Genomic DNA, 20,786 nt, shown 5'->3' with positions numbered 1-20,786 from the left:
ATGAGGAGTAGCCAGGTCAACACTTTTTTTATACAAATGATTTGAAGTCAAATCATAGAAATAATTTTCCAAATATTTTCTAACCATTCTGTCGTTCAACTGTTCCGTGCAAAACTTAATTATTTTTGCTGACCCCCATTTCGGATTTTCTGCTTTTAATTTGCAAATTGACACTACCTTGCCATAGTCCCTCCAAAACGCTTCTGGATTAGGGTCCTTTGAAACCGGCTTCTTCTTTTCCTTTGCTAATTGAAAACCTTCATCTGGAATGGTATTCATGGGTTCCGCCATTTTCAAAATCGGCGGCGGTAGCGACGTCATATGGCGTTATTTGATTGTGACGTTATAAATAACTCTTTTTCGCGGAAAAATAGGCGATTTTAAAATCTGCCATAGATTTGGACAAAACAAAACCTGCCATAGATTTGAGACGGCATTACGTCATATTTACCATAGATTAGGAATCCGCCATAGATTTGGAACCCGCCATAGATTTGAGTCCTACATATATAATAGATATATAACTTCATTCATTATAACATTTTAGTTATATTGAAAGTCATATAGATATACTTGAATGTAGACTTATCAAATGTATTTTCTAATTCTCACGCGATTTACCCTTTTCCTGACCTGTTGATTATTTTATTTAGTCAACGTGTGGTGTTTGATGTTAGCTCTTCATTGGTCAAATTTGAATTATGACGTCAGATTTTCTTGCTTTTCTCTGAATTTCCTATTGTGACGTCATGAAAAAGGCTACCATGTCTGACGACGTGACATAAAAAGAAAACATATTTTTACAGATTATCCGAAAAACAAGATTTATTCTATGTGCATATCGCATGAAAATATAAGAGAAACAGATTCCACCTCTAATTCTTTTGCTTTACGATTGTATCTCTCTCACCAGTTAAATTTTAGATATCTACAACGCTCGACGAGCTTTGCATTTTAAATTTGAAAATTAAACTGTCTCGAGTGGATAGTTATCTTATCACACTCGATACAGTGGTAGATCTATATATATAATTAAATTGATATATAATTGCAACAGCTTAACACATTTCATAATTTAATATTGAACAGTCAAATATTGATATTGTTTTAACTCATATGTTATTGCTTTCAAAAGGAGAAAATTATTGAAATATTTATAAAGAAGAACCTTCAACAAGAACGAAAACGTCAGCAGGGACTGCTCTCCCAATGTAATATTAAATGGTAGACTAATGAGAAAATAAATAGGTACTTTGCATTTATATTACCTGCATGAAAGAGTAATTTACTGATAGAAATATGATGATTGAGTTTATTGTAATGTTTGATTTACTTTTATGAAACATTGCAAATTAATTCTCTAGGATTTTTTTCTACATCTTTGAAATAGAATAGACATATTTTCATGTAACGCTAAATGGCGCTGTATCAAATAATCCAGTTAAGGATATAGCATAAAACATTTGCCATGTATTTATATCTATACATTTAAACATTTTGTTACAGAATATTGCTATTAGAAAATATTATATGCATCAATATTGCTTAAGAATAAATCTAAGATTTTGTTTTTTGATAATGAACCCAATTAAGGTTAAAAAACCACCAAATTAGATTTTTATTGATAATTATCTGATCTGGTAACAATATGTATATCAACGAAGAAGGCGTAAATGTGTCATACAAAAACTGTGTTCATAAATTGGTGTGTGCTTACTGAGTTTATGTTCTAAGAGCTTAGATTGTATTTCGATCCTGAAAACACTGTTGTGCAATACAATTCTTCTAAGGGAAAAAGTGTATAAATTGAAATCACAAAGATACTGAATTCCGAGAAAAACTTAAAACAGAAAGTCCCTAATCAAATGGCAAAATTAGAGGCGCAAACACAACTTATTAATTGATATGAGTCAATTACTTGCGTACTTCCAAACTTAGAAATTTCAAACAAAGTGCAAAGAGAAAATTGGACAGTTCAGACGTTGCAATTCAATGGTTTTTATATTGTTTGACACATTAATTTGACTTTTCAATGCTTCCTGTCTTTAAGCATCAATACTGAATAAACTGTTCAATTAGAAAATCAAATGTGTTAAATAGAAACGTTTGTTTGCAATAATTCTACTAGTAAAAATATATCATAACATTCGTTAAACCAAATATTTAAAGCAAAACAAAATTATTGTGCCAGTAACACCACCATTGAGGGGAATTATATGTGTTCTTGGAATGTGGGATATAAGTTGTAAAGAAAGTTGGGATGTGGGATATAGAGGGTAAAACATTCGGATCTTGGATAAAGAATGAAAAAAAGAAAGTATCTACTCCTGCTTTTGAAACATCAACAGTATTATCAACAATAAATATCAAAATGATGCTTAACAGTGGTAAAGGGACTATTTCTAGTATTATTAGATATCTTCAGCATTGTTATGCGTTTGCACAGGGTTAAGTTAAATGCAGTTGTTAGGTGTTCAAACTTAAGTACAGTTGATACAGACCTTTACTTTAGGACTTTAGAAATATTCTGAGTTACGCACCAAACGAACACACTATAGGTTTGATAAAAAGTAAGTGAGAATAATAAGTCGAATAATATTCTGCGAACAGTCGATTCCTCGTTTCAAAATGAAACTATACCTTTATGATTCAAATTCAGGAAGATAAATTTCAATGGATTTAGTGTGAATACGTCATTAACATTTGAAGAAAGTGTGCAATGTGCAAAACTAGAAAATATAACATAGTATCAATAGGATGTAGGACCATCATGATTTCCTGTCCTATATGAGTTGCTGTCGCTGTGACAAATTCTCCGTTTCCATTCTAAATTCCATTTCATCACTATTTTATCACCTTTTTGCCTTTATTTAAAACAACACATTCTTTAAACTGATGAAGAAAAAATCAATGTTAGTACTAATGCGTTTACTTTTCTACATTGGCTAAAGGTATAGGGGGAGGGTTGAGATCTCAAAAAACATTTTTAACCCCGCCGCATTTTTGCGCCTGTCCCAAGTCAGGAGCTTCTGGCCTTTGTTAGTCTTGTATAATTTTTAATTTTAGTTTCTTGTGAATAATTTGGAGTTTAGTACGACGTCCATTATCACTGAACTAGTATATAAATTTGTTTAGGGGCCAGCTGAAGGACGCCTCCAGATGACACATTTGAGGAATACACGTATTCAAAGGACCAATGAGTTTTTTTCGATCGTATCTTAACATACTTATAAAATCGTTACATTTTTTCTTTGAAAAATGAATTACATTAGCATTGACGAACTCACAAATATTGACAAAAAATGCATCGGGACTGAGAAAAGATAATTACAAACTTTTACATGTACCTGTTTAAAGGTGAGTTACTTTCTTTTAAAGAATAATAAAAATTATTTGATTTCAGTGCTATGAACTGGTTGTTTGAGTATTGGTCCATGTATCAGAATCTCCCAGACCGAGCCTGTAATTTTTCGACAAGGAAACTGTTGATATCATGGAACAATCACTGTTGCATTCTTTAATCAGAAATTTTCTATGTTAAGGACAAAGTTTAAGGGAAACGTCAGAGCATAACGAACATTAATTTCGATCTGTGACACATAACGGTTAACACACATACCAAAAAAAATAGCAAAATTCAGCTCAATATCTGAAGGCATTTATAAAAAAATTGCGCATAATGGTTTGTTGCGGAATGACGGAATGACTAATTGACGGAATGACGAAAATAGAAAACAATATCTGACCCCGACAACTATTGCAGCGCCATAAAAAGTAAAAACTACACATTTGGAGTTATTTGAAGACCAACATTTCGAAATTATTTGCAAAAAACAGCAAAAGTTATCGTATCAGTAAATTACAAGCAAACTAAATATATTTGTTTTATTCATAAACACTTTCATGGATATACAACCTGTCGTTACCTGTACCATGATCATGAGGTAGAAAAAAAAGAGATGATTATTTTGTAGAAAAGCAAGAGAAAGCTATGTAGTTGAACATCGTTTATGGTAACACCAATAAAGTCACGATTATGTTTGTTATAAATTTTATTTCAACTTACAAGGGAGTTTAAAACATATACACTTAAGAAAGATAACCATACACTATATCAGTCATAACGAAAACATCTGTGTGTCTAGTAACCATAATATAAATATTATATTGTTGATTTCATTGTTAGTATTTGTCCGAAAGAAAAACAAATTAAAGTAGACTAGATATCCTTGGCGTAAGCAGTTTCACATAAAGTTTCAAATATGTATCGTGTAAATACTGGTGTTATAACAAAACAACAAAGATCGTACAATTTATGTTTGGATAAGCAGACAGTAACGTCAGCAAAATATGAAAAAAATAATAAGTACTGACTACTGAGATGATGACATCTCCAGTGACTAGAATTAGTCTATATAGTGTTTTAAGAAGTTGAGTGGTCAAGTGCCATGTATTCTCTCTTATAAAGATGCTTGTGAATTCATTGATGTTGATAGTCACTGTTAGATTTGAGTTCAACGGAGTTCCAAAGAGTTTAAACCGAATAAATTGCTTTATTTATAGAAGGGAAGACTTACATTTGACAACATCGACATTCAATTAACGAGTTATTTTCATACTAGAGAAAATGATCAAATTTCCCAAAATAAATCATTAGTTAACATCGTCATTTGTTTTATTGTGTTTCCAAAGATAGGTAACTTTTTAATTTATTTTTTTGATATTTTTGAACAGAAGTAACTAATTGTTTTTTTTTCTTTAAAACATTTTCCCAGGGAGATCGTTGCATTCATTGTGTTTTATTTAAAAATTGAAATTGGAAATTGAGTTTAGTCAAGGAGCCAACCACCCGAACAAAGAGCAGATAACAGCCGAAGGACATCAATGTGTCTTCAGCGCAACGAGAAAATTCATACCCGGAGGTGAGCCTCAACTAGCCCTAAACAAAAATGTGTACTTAATCAGTGAAAATGGACGTCATTCTAAACTCAAACACATCTTTTAGTCAGTTTAATTGAAGTCTGGAGCTGGCATGTCAGTTAACTGCTAGTAGTCTGCAGTTGTTATTTATGTATTATTGTCATTTTGTTTATTTTCTTTGGTTACATCTTCTGACATCAGACTCGGACTTCTCTTGAACTAAATTTTAATGTGCGTATTGTTATGCGTTTACTTTTCTACATTGGTTAGAGGTATAGGGGGAGGGTTGAGATCTCACAAACATGTTTAACCCCGCCGCATTTTTGCGCCTGTCCCAAGTCAGGAGCCTCTGGCCTTTGTTAGTCATGTATTATTTTAATTTTAGTTTCTTGTGTACAATTTGGAAATTAGTATGGCGTTCATTATCACTGGACTAGTATATATTTGTTTAGGGGCCAGCTGAAGGACGCCTCCGGGTGCGGGAATTTCTCGCTACATTGAAGACCTGTTGGTGACCTTCTGCTGTTGTTTTTTATTTGGTCGGGTTGTTGTCTCTTTGACACATTCCCCATTTCCATTCTCAATTTTATACATGAACTAAAAATTTAAAACAACACACAAGGCTAACAAAAGCCAGAAGCTTCTGGCTTTGGATAGGCGCAAAAATACGACGGGGTTCCAACCCTCCCCCTATACATCTAGCCGATGTAGGATATAGAAACACACATTAATACGCACAGTAAATCTCATATTAAAAGAAGTCCGAATCCGATGTCAGAAAAACTAACAGAAGAAACAAAGCAAAATGACAATGATACATACAATAGCAAGCAGTGTAGTATGAGTGCCTTACCTCTATTTTTGCTATAGTTTCAATAGTGAATTGGAGCAAAATGTTAATTCAATTCTTCAGGTAAATATCACATCTAGAGAATATTATAATTATGAAATGATAAAAGCAACAACAAAAAAAAGGAATCCAAAGTTTTCTGTGTACAACAGCAAATTAATAATGTATCGATAGTTCCTCAACTGTTAACGGTTTTGAAACAATAGAAATGATTCTTACAGCACTGCATGTCAAATATTATCCGCCATTTATTTAAAACACGGACCTCCCAAACCCAATTTGAAAATAAGTCTATTATTATTTCTTTCAAAAATGTGATTGTTTTTTTGAAACCATGTGATAACGTCAGGTGATCACAGTTTCTTTATCATTAGTCTTGTTGATTTTAGGGAATAATAGTATCCTTTCCAACCAAGCCATATGACCCCATCAGCGGCAGATGACTTCCACCCCGATAGGTAAGCTCCATTTAGATTAGATTGATGACATTTTTGGTACCACCAAGCTCCTTCATACGCAACTGCACAATTTCCCAGATGTATATCATTATCTCTGTCGTACGTAGAAAACATATTTCCGTTATGGTATGTAAGGCTATCTCCTAAATAGAAACAAATATGTTATAATAATATCAGTATGTTTCTGTTTCATTTCCCCATGATCAATTGAAATAAGAAGGTGTGGTATAAGTGCCAAAGAGACAGCTCTCTCATCCAATTCACAATCTGTAAAAGTAAACCATTTTAGGTCAAAGTACGGTTTTCAACACGGAGTACGGCTCACAACGGATAGCAAGCTATAAAGGCCCGCAAAATAACATGTGTGAATCCATTTAAACGTAAAAAACAACGGTATAATCTAAAAAAACCGAGAAACGAGAAACCATATCAACAACAGACAACTTCTGAACAACCCTTTCCTGACTAAGGACATGTGCAAACAAATGCAGCGGGTTTAAGTCTTTTAATAGTATACTATAAAATTGCAATTGAAATCGCTTAACTCAATCAAAAGTCATATTAACACAAGTGAACATACACTGAATGGATAAATTTGATCTATGACACGATGTGATTACAAAATCAATAAAACAAGGGGTTATATGTTTAATAATTTCACGACAACAAAATTGAACAAAATGTCACCAAATAAAATAATGTACACACACAAATGAAAATAAGTTTGTTGTAAGGAATACAGTTTAAATGGAAATATTTTTTACAAAAACAAATAATTGTGTTATTCAGACAATGTCATAGTTTATAGAACCGAAGTAAAAATTTATAGGAATACCAAACACCATCAAAGCTTGAATATATTAGAAATAGACATTAAAAAAATAAAAAAAATATACATAAAAAGTAAAATAAAAATTTAAAAAAATCTTTTTTGACGGAATTAGCGGAAGCGGTTTAAGAAACACATTTTTCGTAACTAATGAGATATCTGTAATCAGCAAATGTGTGTTGGAAATTTAATTATGACGTTTAATTTTTTTCGATTTCTTCTGAATTTCTAATTGTAAGTCCTGATAAAAGGCGACCATTCCCAATGGCGTTACGTATAAAGAACTTAGTTTCTGCAAATCTTTGAAAAGAAAGGATAAAATTCATTAGAGAAACTCATTCCACTTCTATACCTCGTGTATTACGATATTTCCCCACTCTCAACAGTAAAATTTAAATATTTAAAAAGCTCAGCAAGCCTCGCGCTTTAAAAATTAAACTGCCTCGAGTGGAGAAATATCGTAATACACTTGTTGCAGTTGTGTAATTTATATTTTTTAACGTAAGAAACAACGAACTTCTGTCTGTTACTGTTCAACTGGTATTAGGGTTTACATAAATGAGTTTAACAGAATAGACAAAAGTTAGCTAATCTTTTTATTACTTTAAGTTTAGAAAAGAGAAACAAAAAAAAAAAGACGTAGATAAATGGTGGCTGTTTAAGGTCCACTGGCAAATTATTCATGTTAATGGCATAGTGTACTAGACCAACACGCATTTTAATGCTCTAGTTCACAAGGTAATAGTTCACATAGAGACGTCGCCATACTCTGAACATTATTTGAATTAATAGTCGATCTGTCTCTGCTCTTACTCACAAATATTCGAGAAGCAGCAAATTGTAAGGTCAATGGTCTGACCCGAATGGCGATTGACCCACGATTGATTGATTCATTGATTGATTGGTGTATAATGCAACTTTCATAAGTTTTGCGCTAGTTCGAATTGGTCATTTTTTATTGATGAATGAAGTACAAAGAGAGAACCTCCGAACGTCGGTAGAAAAACTAAAAATCCTTGTCAATTCAGATTGAAATCTTACGCAATATGTCATTGGTTAGAACTCACTACCTCAGAGTTGACAGGCTGATGATATGGTAGTCCGACTGCAGCCACTGTGGCAACTTCACGGATTCGAACACTTAAAGCGAAAACACAACCACAATTTCATTAAAATTACAAATTCAGTGGCAGCAACCCAAAAAAAAGGGTTGTGTGGTTCGTCTGAAAATTTCAAAGCTGAGAGATCTTGACCAATTGCATATTTGTACCCCACGGCAGATTTGCTCTTAATGCTTTAGGTGTTCGAGTTCTTATATTCGTTGTTTTGCCATGGCCGCCATGTTTGTTTATGGATCAGAACTTTGTATACAAAGTTATAACGAAATATACTACGGAGCATTTATTTATATTTGAAAGTAATTGGTCCAGTAGTTTCAGGAACATATTATTGAAATGGTTGACGAAGACGACGGCAAAAGATGACGACAGACGATGACAACTGACTATAGATGCCAAGTGATGTCATGAACATACGTGGCCCTTTGGGCTAGATGAGCAAAGTGTGGCATATATGTTTCCTTTTCTGCTCTAGTAATATTTGTAGGAGAAATAAAAGATATTTTCAAAATTATTTTTCGACTGTATAAATGTTTGCATATTCTATATTTTTCTTGATCTCGAACCTCGTTTGAATAGCGATTCACTGTATAGAAAAAAGTATAGTTTAACTTTTTTGGATTTGAGCGTCACTGATGATTCTTTTATAGACAAAACGCGCGTATGGCGTAAATACAAATTTTTATCCTGGTATCTATGAAGAGTTTATTAAGGATTTATGTTTTCGGTAGTATACAGCTTCTAAAAATTAGAAGTAAGGCATGAACATCTCAGTAGACTTTCGACCAATCTTAGTCGTAAGTGTTTTTTTAAATCGATTCGAGATATCTAAGTGTACAGATAAAAACTAGGTTTGTGTTAAGGGGCCAACTGAAACCCGCCTCGCTGTGTTGAAGACTCATTTATAATCTTAGGCTGTTTTCTGCTCTTACAATTCTCAACTTTATTTAAACACAATTCTTAACACAAGGTTAGACTCACCGGCAGTACTGGACGCCATGTAACCACTTATTTCCAATCTATAGTTTGTTGTTGCGTCTCCGATGTAGAATTTAGTGTATGTAGCCCAAGCACTATTTCCTTCAAAATCCCCCAAATCTACTCGAAGTTCGTATTCACCAGTTGAGACTATATTGTGAATTTTTGCATTTCCTGTAAATTATATTTTACCATGTAAATAGCACTCGATATTTTTCGGCTATGACAGTATGTTCTACTTCATGTACTTGTTTGAAACACAGTTCCATCAATTTTTTAATCAACAATAAAAGCACCGATTGAACTTTTTAGCTAAAATTTGAAGTATACTGAGCATCATGACGGGTGCAACTAGTAGAGCAGGCTCTTTTTTAATTCTTCAACAGTAACACAGTTCACTCCTAACTATCGATTTCTACCCATTCACATATTTTTATCTTTACTTTAATATTTGTTAGAGAAGTTGCATGTACTGATTGTTAATAAATTAGTAATAAAGTCATTATGTTAGACAAAGGAAATTGCATTCAGTCAATCACCCGATATGTTCCATGAATTGATTTTACTGTAGTAATTCGACGTTTGTCCCTTATGAACAGGTAATCCTTGACCTTCAGCAATACCTGAGTCAATTTTCAGGTTGTTAATGAGGTTTGTGTTATTTGCTCGTTTTTTTTTCAATCTATTTTTTGTCTGATAAAAATAAACCAAACAAATACATCAGTTTTACGATAATAAGACTCAGAAGTAATGATATTTCTTAACATATTAAATTATCAAGTCGAGTTCACATTAGTACAGTTAAGTGCTGTCGAGATAAGGTCGAGTCGGGTCGAGTAAAATATGTTCTCGACTTTACTGATCGAGCACAAAAACTGATCAATTCAGACTCTGAGCAGTTAATAGTGTACGGAATTAATATGAAAATAAGAAGACGTGCCAATGAGACAATTCTCCCAAGACCAACTGATACAGAAATTAACAACTATAGGTCACCATACGGCCTTCAATAATAATAAAAGCCCATACCACACAGTCAGCTATAAAATTCTCCAAATGACAAATGTAAAACGGTTTAAACGACAAAACTAACGGCCTAATCTATTTATTAATTAAAAAATGAACGAAAATAAATATGTTACACAACATCAAACGACAACCACTAAGTTACATGGTCCTGATTTGGTAAAGGCACACCAAGAATGTGATTAACAGTTATCAAAGGTACCAGGATTATAAGACTAATTCGACTAGTTTGTTTGCAAAAGAATAAACGAAAAAATATATATGAAAAACCGCAAAACTGGACAAAAACTCAATTGCAGGCTCCTAACTTCGGACAGTCATATAATAAAATGTAGCGGGTTAAATTCGTTTGAAAGCCCTAAGCCTACCCTCACCTAGAACAGTGGTCTAACAGTGCAATATACATACATCTAACAAAAAACACAGGGTGTATGTTTCCATTTATCTTGAATAGTTCGGCATGTATTAACATAATTGATTTTTTAAATTCATTAATAAATCACACACACACACACACACACACACACACACACACACACACAACGAAAAAACTATAATATTCTATGTGGCATTCAATCAAATAATTTGATAATGAAATACAAAATGATGACGGTGTAATCATGATAAACGACAACTGACAATGACGTCCTGTTTAATTTTATTGAACATTTATGTACTTGTTTTGCTTGATTATTATTTTGATCTGAACGTCACTGATGAGTCTGATGTAGACGAAACGCGCGTCTGGCGTATTAAATTATAATCCTGGTACCTGATAATTATTTACACCACTGGGTCGATTCCACTGCTGGTGGACGTTTCGTCCCCGATGGTATCACCAGCCCAGTAGTCAGCAATTCGGTGTTGACATGAATATCAATAATTATATGGTCATTTTTATAAATTTCCTGTTAAAAATTTTTTCGAAAAACTAAGGATTTTCTCATCCCATGAATAGATTACCTTAGATTTATGTGGCACACCATTTTAGAATTTTTAGTCATCAATGCTCTTCAATTTGTACTTGTTTGGCTTAATTATCATTTTGATCTGAGCGTCACTGATGAGTCTTATGTAGACGAAACGCGCATCTGGCGTATAAAGTTATAATCCTGGGACCTTTGATAATTATTTACACCACTGGGTCGATGCCACTGCTGGTGGACGTTTCGTCCCCGATGGTATCACCAGACCAGTAGTCAGCACTTCAGTGTTGACATGAATATCAAATATATGGTCATTTATATAAATTTCCTGTTACAAAACTTTAAAATTTTTGAAAAACTAAGGATTTTCTCATCCCAGGAATAGATTACCTTATATGTATTTGGCACACCATTTTGGAATTTTTGGTCCTCAATGCTCTACAAATTTGCACTTGTTTGGCTTTATTATTATTTTGATCTGAGCGTCACTGATGAGTCTTATGTAGACGAAACGAGCGTCTGGCGTATTAAATTATAATCCTGGTACCTTTGATAATTATAAAGATCATTTACTAAATATTTACATTTCATTTAAAAATATTCTGTATAAGTTTTGTATAAAATATAACAATAGGGATAACAAAAAATATACCTAGCCAAAACTCATGTTCAAGATTCCCAAAACCGTCTTCATAAGCAGTCCATCCTTTGTAAAAGTTTGTACTGCCATCTAATCTACTTTGGATTACCTTTAAAATGTTAAATATTGAATTTACACTAAAATAAGGATTTCAATTGAAATAACAGTAGTTGCCTGATAAAAATCAACGGTGGTTTATAAGCGTTTATGTGTTAACCAAGACAGACATTGCACATAGCAGCATAAACAAAATTAATATTGGAATTATCAACTTTAATCTTGGAATTTCCAAATGTGATCTTGGAAGTATCGAGTATTTATATTGGAATTATCAATAATAATCTTGGAATTATCAACATTAATCTTGGAATTATCAACTTTAATATTTTAAATTTTAACTTTAATCTTGGAACTTCCAACTTTAATCTTGGTTTGTCAAGTTTAATCTTGAAATTTCAAACTTTAATCTTGAAATTATTGATAATAAGATTAAAGTTGATAGTTCCAAGATTAAAGTTGAAAAAAAAGAATCGTCCTAATACGCTTCCGTGATATCTTCTTATATCTATATACAATAAATATCAACACAGAAAAAGCGAAAAATACATATGTTGGAAAAGAAATATCAAATAATAAACAATAGTATACGTAATAAAGAATGCCTGTTGTTGTTTAAATCATTCCAGAGAAACTGCTGATACATTTTCTAATATCATCACAATTGATATATAAATTTTCTTTCCTTCTAACATACGTGAATGTAGCAAAAGCACTACATTTATTAGTGTTATCTTTCATATGTGTTTTTACATATTTAAAGAGAGCAGCTGGAAGTTAGAACTATATTAATGGAAACAATCATAGTCGGTATATTATAAATGAAAAATGATAATAAAAACTCAGCAAAAAAACTAAGTTTAACAATCACACATATTTAATCAAAAATAGACAAGGACAAGAAAATAATATGAGGCCGGCATTACCTGTATATTGGGACAAAGTCTGTATGATTTTTTTTATTCAAACATGTAAATAAAAGGAACGGAAAGACCGTAACGTTTTCGATGTTCTGTTGTTAGGGATTTAGTTATGACGTTATTTAAGTTATGACGTCATTTTCAATGTAAATAAAGAAACGCTTTCACCAGGTAATGTTTTTTTCATAATTAATAATTATTAAAAATGAATTAGTATTGAGTTCCGATCCTATATTTTACTACACTGATAAATATATATTTTATTCACGTCTCATGCAAACGACCGAAAAAGGAAGTAGATTTCTGCGCAAATGCGTGGATTTAAAAAAGTCTGAAAAAAAAGTTAACAATTTTGAGTTCATAAATCGAATGAAAATTTCGGAAATTTTCCCGGACTTTTTTTTATTATTATTTATTTTTCTTCCGTAATTAATTTCCCGCGCGTTGCATGCTTCAAACTGCCAGTATTACATAGCTAGTGATTGGTTAACTTACTGTCCAACCGCCATCATCTGTTTCCATTTCACAATAGACCTTGAACTTTGTAGATGCCGTTGGATGAATTCTGTAAACCCCGGATCCAAATCGACGTGGTAGATCAGAACAATCACGTAGTGGATACAGAGCTTTCAAATGGCGAATAAAAAAGGTTAAGGTATTGTCAATTTTCTATGACTATATTACAACCAAATACATCTTGGTTTTATTGTTTTAACATTGTGTGACATTATCTATTATTTTTCGATCGGTTCATGCTGCAGATTATGTAGTCCTTGTGTAGATGGCACGGACACGAACTAAAGGCTCGTAATATCCTGTGTCGCTTACACAGGTCTGTGTGTCTCGTCAACAACGGCTCACTCGATCATTGTAGGCTAGAATATAATTCAAATAAAAATGTCTTTTTCTTGAATTGTAGATACCTTTTTCGGTTACAGTGTTTCCTATCTTCTGTACACTTTACCATAATCCACAATAAATTGATAAAAAATCGTCATTGAAGTCATTATTTGACAATTTGTACTGATAATTTAAAATTTCGGTATGTCTTTGTTTTCGCTTAATAATCGATTTATGACTACTGAACAGCGGTTATCTACTGTTCGCTTATGTATAGAATCACATAAATATGATAGCGTAAAAAAACAGAAAAGATTTCATCTATGGACTATATCTACATGTACTATAGTCGTAAAATGATAGGCAACACACACAAATCATTTAAAAGTCCTACTTTAAAGAAGTGGGCAACTATTTCGGCAATTCAACTTATTTGTATATTTTACCTTTTGAGTTCATTTTTGCAATTCAAAGTTTTTCTCTATCTATCAAAGGTTTGAGATAATCGTAAAAAACGCCCAAAAAATTGGCGAGTAAGTCATATGAGAAGTTGTATTACAATTTTCATGTACAATGTAAATGTCTTAATATTTTGAACATATCTGTCACTGTCAGATTTTCACTACCTTGTTTTTGATAATACAAAAGTTGAAGTTTGGTTGACAAGAATTATCTATGATAAGTAAAAACCTAAAAAGTGACTGTGAAAATGGTTGGTTTATTTGTCCTAGTAGTTTCAAGATGAGATAAATTTTGTTCAACATAACGGACGATGACGTCGTATGCCAACCAAGGATACTATGTCCATTGTCTACCATTCTAACGAATAAATGATACGCCTACTTTATAACGATGACGTCGTATGCCAACTAATGATACTATGCCAATTGTCTACCATTCTAACGAATAAATGATAAGCCTACTTTATAACGATGACGTTGTATGCCAACTATTGATACTATGCCAATTGTCTACCATTCTAACGAATAAATGATAAGCCTACTTTATAACGATGACGTTGTATGCCAACCAAGGATACTATGTCCATTGTCTACCATTCTAACGAATAAATGATACGCCTACTTTATAACGATGACGTCGTATGCCAACTATTGATACTATGCCCATTGTCGACCATTCTAACGAATAAATGATACGCCTACTTTATAACGATGACGTCGTATGCCAACCAAGGATACTATGTCCATTGTCTACCATTCTAACGAATAAATGATACGCCTACTTTATAACGATGACGTCGTATGCCAACTATTGATACTATGCCAATTGTCTACCATTCTAACGAATAAATGATACGCCTACTTTATAACGATGACGTCGTATGCCAACTAATGGTACTATGCCAATTGTCTACCATTCTAAGGAATAAATGATAAGCCTACTTTATAACGATGACGTTGTATGCCAACTAATGATACTATGCCAATTGTCTACCATTCAATTGAAAAAATGATACGCCTACTTTATAACAAAATGATTCACGAAAAACAAATACGACAGAGAGGAACCAAAGAAAACCACTGAATTGCATGCGCTTGACTTTGGAAAGGCAAATACATAATATGGCGTGGTGTTTTTAAACACGTTTGTTAGCGCTCAACACACCTCTAACAACTAACATTGGTGGGGTACTGCACACCATGAGAATAAACAGTTAAAATAGTTGCAACTGGTCTTACATAAAACAAAATAGACAAAAGTCAGAGTTTTTTTTTATTGACATTCATACCACATCTTCTTATATCTAGTTCAAAGCCAATTACTACTGAAAAATATCTCATGTTCTTTGACACTAAGGTATCAGTTAGTATGTATTCAACGAATGTAGTGTAAAAACGTCATTAACACTCTGAGAAACACATGACCATGTGAAATGCCAGTGTATAAGTAACCAGTATCAACAAGACTCAGAATCAAGAGTACTAAAATCTATACATTTAAAGCAATATATATCTAGTTATGTTTTATTCTAAAAAAACAAAAACAATGTTAACATAAAATTGAGAATGAAAATGAAGATGTGACAAAGAGACAACAACCTGCACAAAGTGCAGACAACAGCCGAAGGCCACTAAGACGTCTTCAAAGCAGCAAGAAAATCCCGCACCCAGCGGTGGTCTTTAGCTGGCCCCTTAATGAAATTGTGCACTAGTTCAGTAAAAATGGACGTCACACTAAACTTCAAAACATATATAAGAACTAAAATTAAAAATAAGAATAAAATTGACAGATTTTTCTCAAACGGTGTTAACTTAATTAACTTTAGGAACAAGCGTATGCAAAGTATAAATTTACGGACACTTGAGTGGGTTACGCAGTACAAGTGTACTTACAAGAATTCTACATGTACAACCATTCTAATCATACTTTATTTTGTTCACAACCATTCTAATCATACTTTATTTTTTAAATTATCGATAGAATTTAGTAAAAGTTTTATTTTATTTAGGTTAACGAAATCCCATACTTAATAATTCACCAGTTGTACATAAATTACGTTCAAGGAGTTTTAGAAACTTCAGACACGCACGTACATATACACAACGTTAAAAAAAGTTGAAGAAAATTCACCTTCCAAAAGGAAAAATTTAAATAGGAAATAGGCTACATGTAGCATAAAATATAATATTTGAACTGCAATTTAATAGCAATAGTATATAGTAACAGACAGTGGTTTTATATATATTTTGTTATTAAAGAAGGATACGAGATGACACCTCGTTTTCTAAATGAACAATCATGTGTCGTATACTAGAAATTTATTACATTATCATGAATCATATAAATTTTTTTGTGGGCCATATTTTTTCCGTTATTTGTGGAATGTTTTGTTTGATAGCATGCTTGCCTTTTATGAAAACTACCAAAATAGTTATCAACAATGGGCAAATTCGTCTGTTTTCTCCTCTTTGGTCGGATTGTTGTCTCTTTGACACATTCCTCCTTTTCAATCTCAATTTTAGAATCTATATTATAGTAGTATATCAAATGTAAAAATGTCAAGTTTTGTCCCTCTCTCAATATTTTTTCGTTTACACTATTTTTTTATTAGTTCATTTCTGTCTGTAATAGATATCAAAAGCAAGCCCAGCATGAAATTATTATTTCAAATACGTACATGAACTATGAGGCCATGAAATGAACACTTTATCATAGAATATCAATGCCAGGAATCTAACTTTAATTGATCAAAAATATTTTGTTATGAGAATTAAAAGATCAAAAGTTGGACAGTTTACGTTTTTAAAGATGTAATGAGTACAATCCTGTCTGCAGTTGTAGTTTATAGTGCATTTGCTCTGTGACTACTCCGTTCATTGTAGTATTCTCAGACAGTTCGGCGATATTCAATATGCTTTCTAGATCATATAAGTAGTCAAACCTACATGGGGATATTTCTATGTCTTGATTTGGACAAAGGTTGTTTTATTTCGTTGGACACTTACATTCGTGGATAAAGTCATCCACGAAAACAACGAAAATTGGTACCCCACAAATAAAAGTACTCCACAGTAAACCAAAACTAACCTTCTTCTATACAGTTAAACAATACTGCCCATTCTCCGTGGTACGTACAGACAGCATACGGACGTCCTATCAAAGCAAACCCGTCATTGCATTTAAATTTATTTCCGGTTCCAAGATTTTTATATAAGCCAAATGTTTCTATGCTCACAGCTTCATATATATCTGGCAACAAAGTTTCACAGTCTGTAAGAAGTAGAAAATTGTACATATTTCTTCACCTGATTGACAGAATAAAATGTTTATAGCACTGAAAAGTATGTTTCACGGAATCAAGCCATTTCTTTTCTTGTTCATTAACCGTTAACGTCTATGACAGGTGTGTCTGCATTGTTAATGAATCTTCAATAGGGCTCTTCACGGTTAGTTCGGCCATATTGGATAGGGGCAGATTTTCATAATGGAGGTGAAAATAGTGTGAAAAATACGGGAAAACATCATTAAAACAGAGCAGTTGCTTGGAAACACACATAGAATTTCCATTACTTTCATACTATTTCCACCTCTTTCTAAAAAATCTGCCCGCTATCCAATATGGCCGAACTAACCGCGAAGAGCCCTATTTGTATGCACGTTACGTGTGAATTTCGGTTTCATGTCATACATGTTAAAGAACCCTTGCAACAACTCTTTCACGGGTCAGTGGTTGGTTTGTTTCTGCTCCGACGCAAGATATCCTGATTTTTTAGTCACATCAATATGCTGAGCATACCTAGCAAGTCTTGTGATATTTTTTCTCGTTCTAAATATGAAAATCCATTGTGGATAGTTATCATAGTTTTCAAAGTCTTTCGAAGAATTAACAAGGAACATAACTGTGTAATTGAATCTTTATTTCACACATGTTTAAGAACATTTCGGACGTTGTGAAAATTAATGATAGAAGTAGAAGCATATTACCAATTTAAGTATAAATTGCTAATCACAGGGGTCAAATTTATGAAAAAATTGCATCATAGAAAATAGGATTAGAATTGTGTTTGCCAGTTGCACATTTCATTTACAAAAAACGCATGCATAAGTGATGGCCGAATCCAAAAAAAAAAAACCGACTACAGAAAGTCCAAAATTGGTGACAGACTGAAGCTGCAGTTTAATTTACCTATTGTTACATAATTGTTTATATAAATTTTAGGTCCTCCAAATAATGGGACATTAAAATTATCAACAGAGTACAACTAAGTCTTTTGACAAACGTATATAACAATATGGAAGACAAACTCACCCGAAAGCTCGCGACAACGTATGTGTGTGTGTGCGTTCCTTTTATCTCAATACGAGAACCATCAATCATTTTGTTAGGCATTGATAATTCTGAAAACGTTTAAACCCTCTGCATTTGTTTGCACCTGTCCGAAGTCAGGAACCTGTTGTTCTGTGTTAGTCGTTTGTTGTTGTGGTTCATAAGTGTTTTTCGTTTTTTTATATAGATTAGGTCGTTGGTTTTCATGTTTGAATGGTTTTACACTGGTCATTTTGGGGCACTTTATAGCTACAATATAATTACACCGACAATATAGAAATAAAGTGAGTACTACCATGTTGTAATGTGAATGTTTTATCTGCAATGAATCGTTTTAAGAGAAGGGTATGATAATGCCACGTGTCACTGAGCATCTTGTATTTGACTTTTGACATTTGAGATTTAAATTGTATCATAATGCTATCACAATACATTCGGTCGGCATGATATACAATGTATATCAGTATTAATGTATGGATTGTTGTCATATTTAGTTTTGAATTTTGAATTTGAATTGTGAAAAACTTGAAACACGTCTTATTGTTTTGTCTTTCATTTCGCAGTTTTTATTTGTCGACTATTTATTATAAGTTATCTACGTTCATATCCGTAGATATGGGTATTTTAACACCCTGAGGCGCAGCCGAAGGGTGTACAGGGTACTGAAGGGTGTTAAAATACCCATATCTACGGATATGAACGTAGATAACGAATTTATCCCCGGTCTTAGTCCGAATCGGGCGAGTTTTAGGGAAATTCGGGTACAAAGTGTAACGTGAAAACAACGTTTTTTTTCATTATCTAAAAAAGTTTTATTGAAATTTGGAAATTTTACATATTTTTTACGGGGTGTAGGGTACTACCTTTGGTAGAACCCTACAGGTAGTCAAATATAAGAAGTTTTTAATACGGAGACCGAGAAACTGGATTGAGTCAAATTTGGCGCTCAATGTTGTGTGAGTTACGTCATAGATGGTGTGACGTCAACGTGGGTCATTTGCATAGCTAGGTCAGTAGTCCCATTCCTTGAAAATGTGGCAGACAAGTGATGCATTTAATGAAATGAATGTAAACGATCGGCATAATAGGACAAAATCGTTAATGAATTCAATATTTAATTACAGACATCATGAATAATCTACAGAATTCAATATTTGACAAGGAGCAACCATGAGCTAACCATTGAAATAAGGAAAACTTGCGTGAAGTTCCCCGGGATAATGGTTAGCAACGTCCGGGGATATGGGTTAGCAACACCCAGAGGCTATGGGTTTTGTAACGACGTGCGTTAACCAATCAAAATCCTAGATATATACTAAGCTGGGGATAATATTCTATAAACCCTATCCAGACCCATATCTATCTATGCATTGACTGGTATGTGTGAACGTTATTCAATAACGTCAGGAACGATAACTCGTGGCGTAACGTTATTCGGTAGCGTGTTACCTTTAAGTATCATTTTTAATCTTCCTATTTATTTATGATGAATCCATTTTTTAAAGGACAGACACATTAGGCAATGTTTGAAAATGGGCTGATTAATTAATTGCCTCTATCAAACCTTTCAGCATGAACTGTATTCAAACTTACAAGCAGCAATACACTTGACTCCCCCATTACCATCTTTAACACACTTTCTTCCTGCTGTACAATTGTGGTCAGCACAAACTCCTGCAAGTGACTGGCAGAAACAACGATATACAATTATGGCTTACAAAATTTTAATCCTGGTATCCTGGTATATATGATAAGATATAAAATCATTGGGTCAATGCGCTGCTTGTGGAGGTTTCTCCCCGAGGGTATCACCATCTCAGTAGTCATCATTGATATGATCATTAACTATTTACAAAACTTTGAATTTTTCGAAATATTATGGATTTTCTACCTCATGAGTAGATTATCTGAGCTGTATTTGACAAAATATTTCGGAGTTTTGTTCCTCAATGCTCACATTCTTGCTTTATTCAACCTTTTTTACTTTTTGAATTAAGTGTCACTGATGAGTCTTTTGTACACGAAACGCACGTCTGTCGTTCACATTTTATTCATTGTTTTTGCCATGGTGTTCTATGTTTGTTTTCGACTATGAGTTTGAATGTCCCTTTAGTATACTTCACGATAGTTATGACACAATATACAATCTTACCTTTGGCCAAGTTGATATTTCACTATAAATGCAACCTTCTACATCTTCCAATGTTCCATTAATCATTTCTCCTAAGACGTCACAAAGATCCCAGTTCTTCCGATAATTAATGGCAATACATTGTGATGTTATGAAACATTCTTGGACACATTTGAGTAAAGTTATTTGCTGTATTCTACGTAAGATGTTAGTCTGCTGACTTTTTCTAAGTTGTAAGTGTCCCATGATAGTGATGTCATTTGGGTGCTTACATTCAAGATCGTTATCGTAACAAACATCTTCT

General features: G+C 33.0%; 1 protein-coding gene across 1 annotated transcript; it reads right to left on the bottom strand.

Moving 5' to 3' along the window:
• Nucleotides 1–6,123: 6,123 nt before the first annotated feature.
• On the bottom strand, nucleotides 6,124–20,569 carry LOC143074088 (ryncolin-1-like). Its single transcript, XM_076249635.1, has 4 exons — nucleotides 20,504–20,569; nucleotides 13,218–13,391; nucleotides 11,758–11,854; nucleotides 6,124–6,371 (listed from the first exon to the last, which is right to left on the bottom strand). The coding sequence occupies exons 1-4, from the start codon at nucleotides 20,567–20,569 to the stop codon at nucleotides 6,124–6,126; spliced, it is 585 nt and encodes a 194-aa protein (XP_076105750.1).
• Nucleotides 20,570–20,786: the final 217 nt, after the last annotated feature.

Source organism: Mytilus galloprovincialis, chromosome 5 (assembly GCF_965363235.1).
Source record: "Mytilus galloprovincialis chromosome 5, xbMytGall1.hap1.1, whole genome shotgun sequence".
Classification (NCBI taxonomy): domain Eukaryota; kingdom Metazoa; phylum Mollusca; class Bivalvia; order Mytilida; family Mytilidae; genus Mytilus; species Mytilus galloprovincialis.
This window is presented reverse-complemented; position numbering and strand designations above follow the sequence as displayed.

Bases quoted from the DNA above. Each gene is read 5' to 3' on its own strand.
- LOC143074088 (XM_076249635.1), bottom strand. From the start codon at position 20,569: ATGATTAATGGAACATTGGAAGATGTAGAAGGTTGCATTTATAGTGAA. The intron at 13,392-20,503 runs GTAAGATTGTAT...ATATAGTCATAG, and splicing joins AAATATCAACTTGGCCAAAG to AAAATTGACAATACCTTAAC. The intron at 11,855-13,217 runs GTAAGTTAACCA...AACATTTTAAAG, and splicing joins CAGATGATGGCGGTTGGACA to GTAATCCAAAGTAGATTAGA.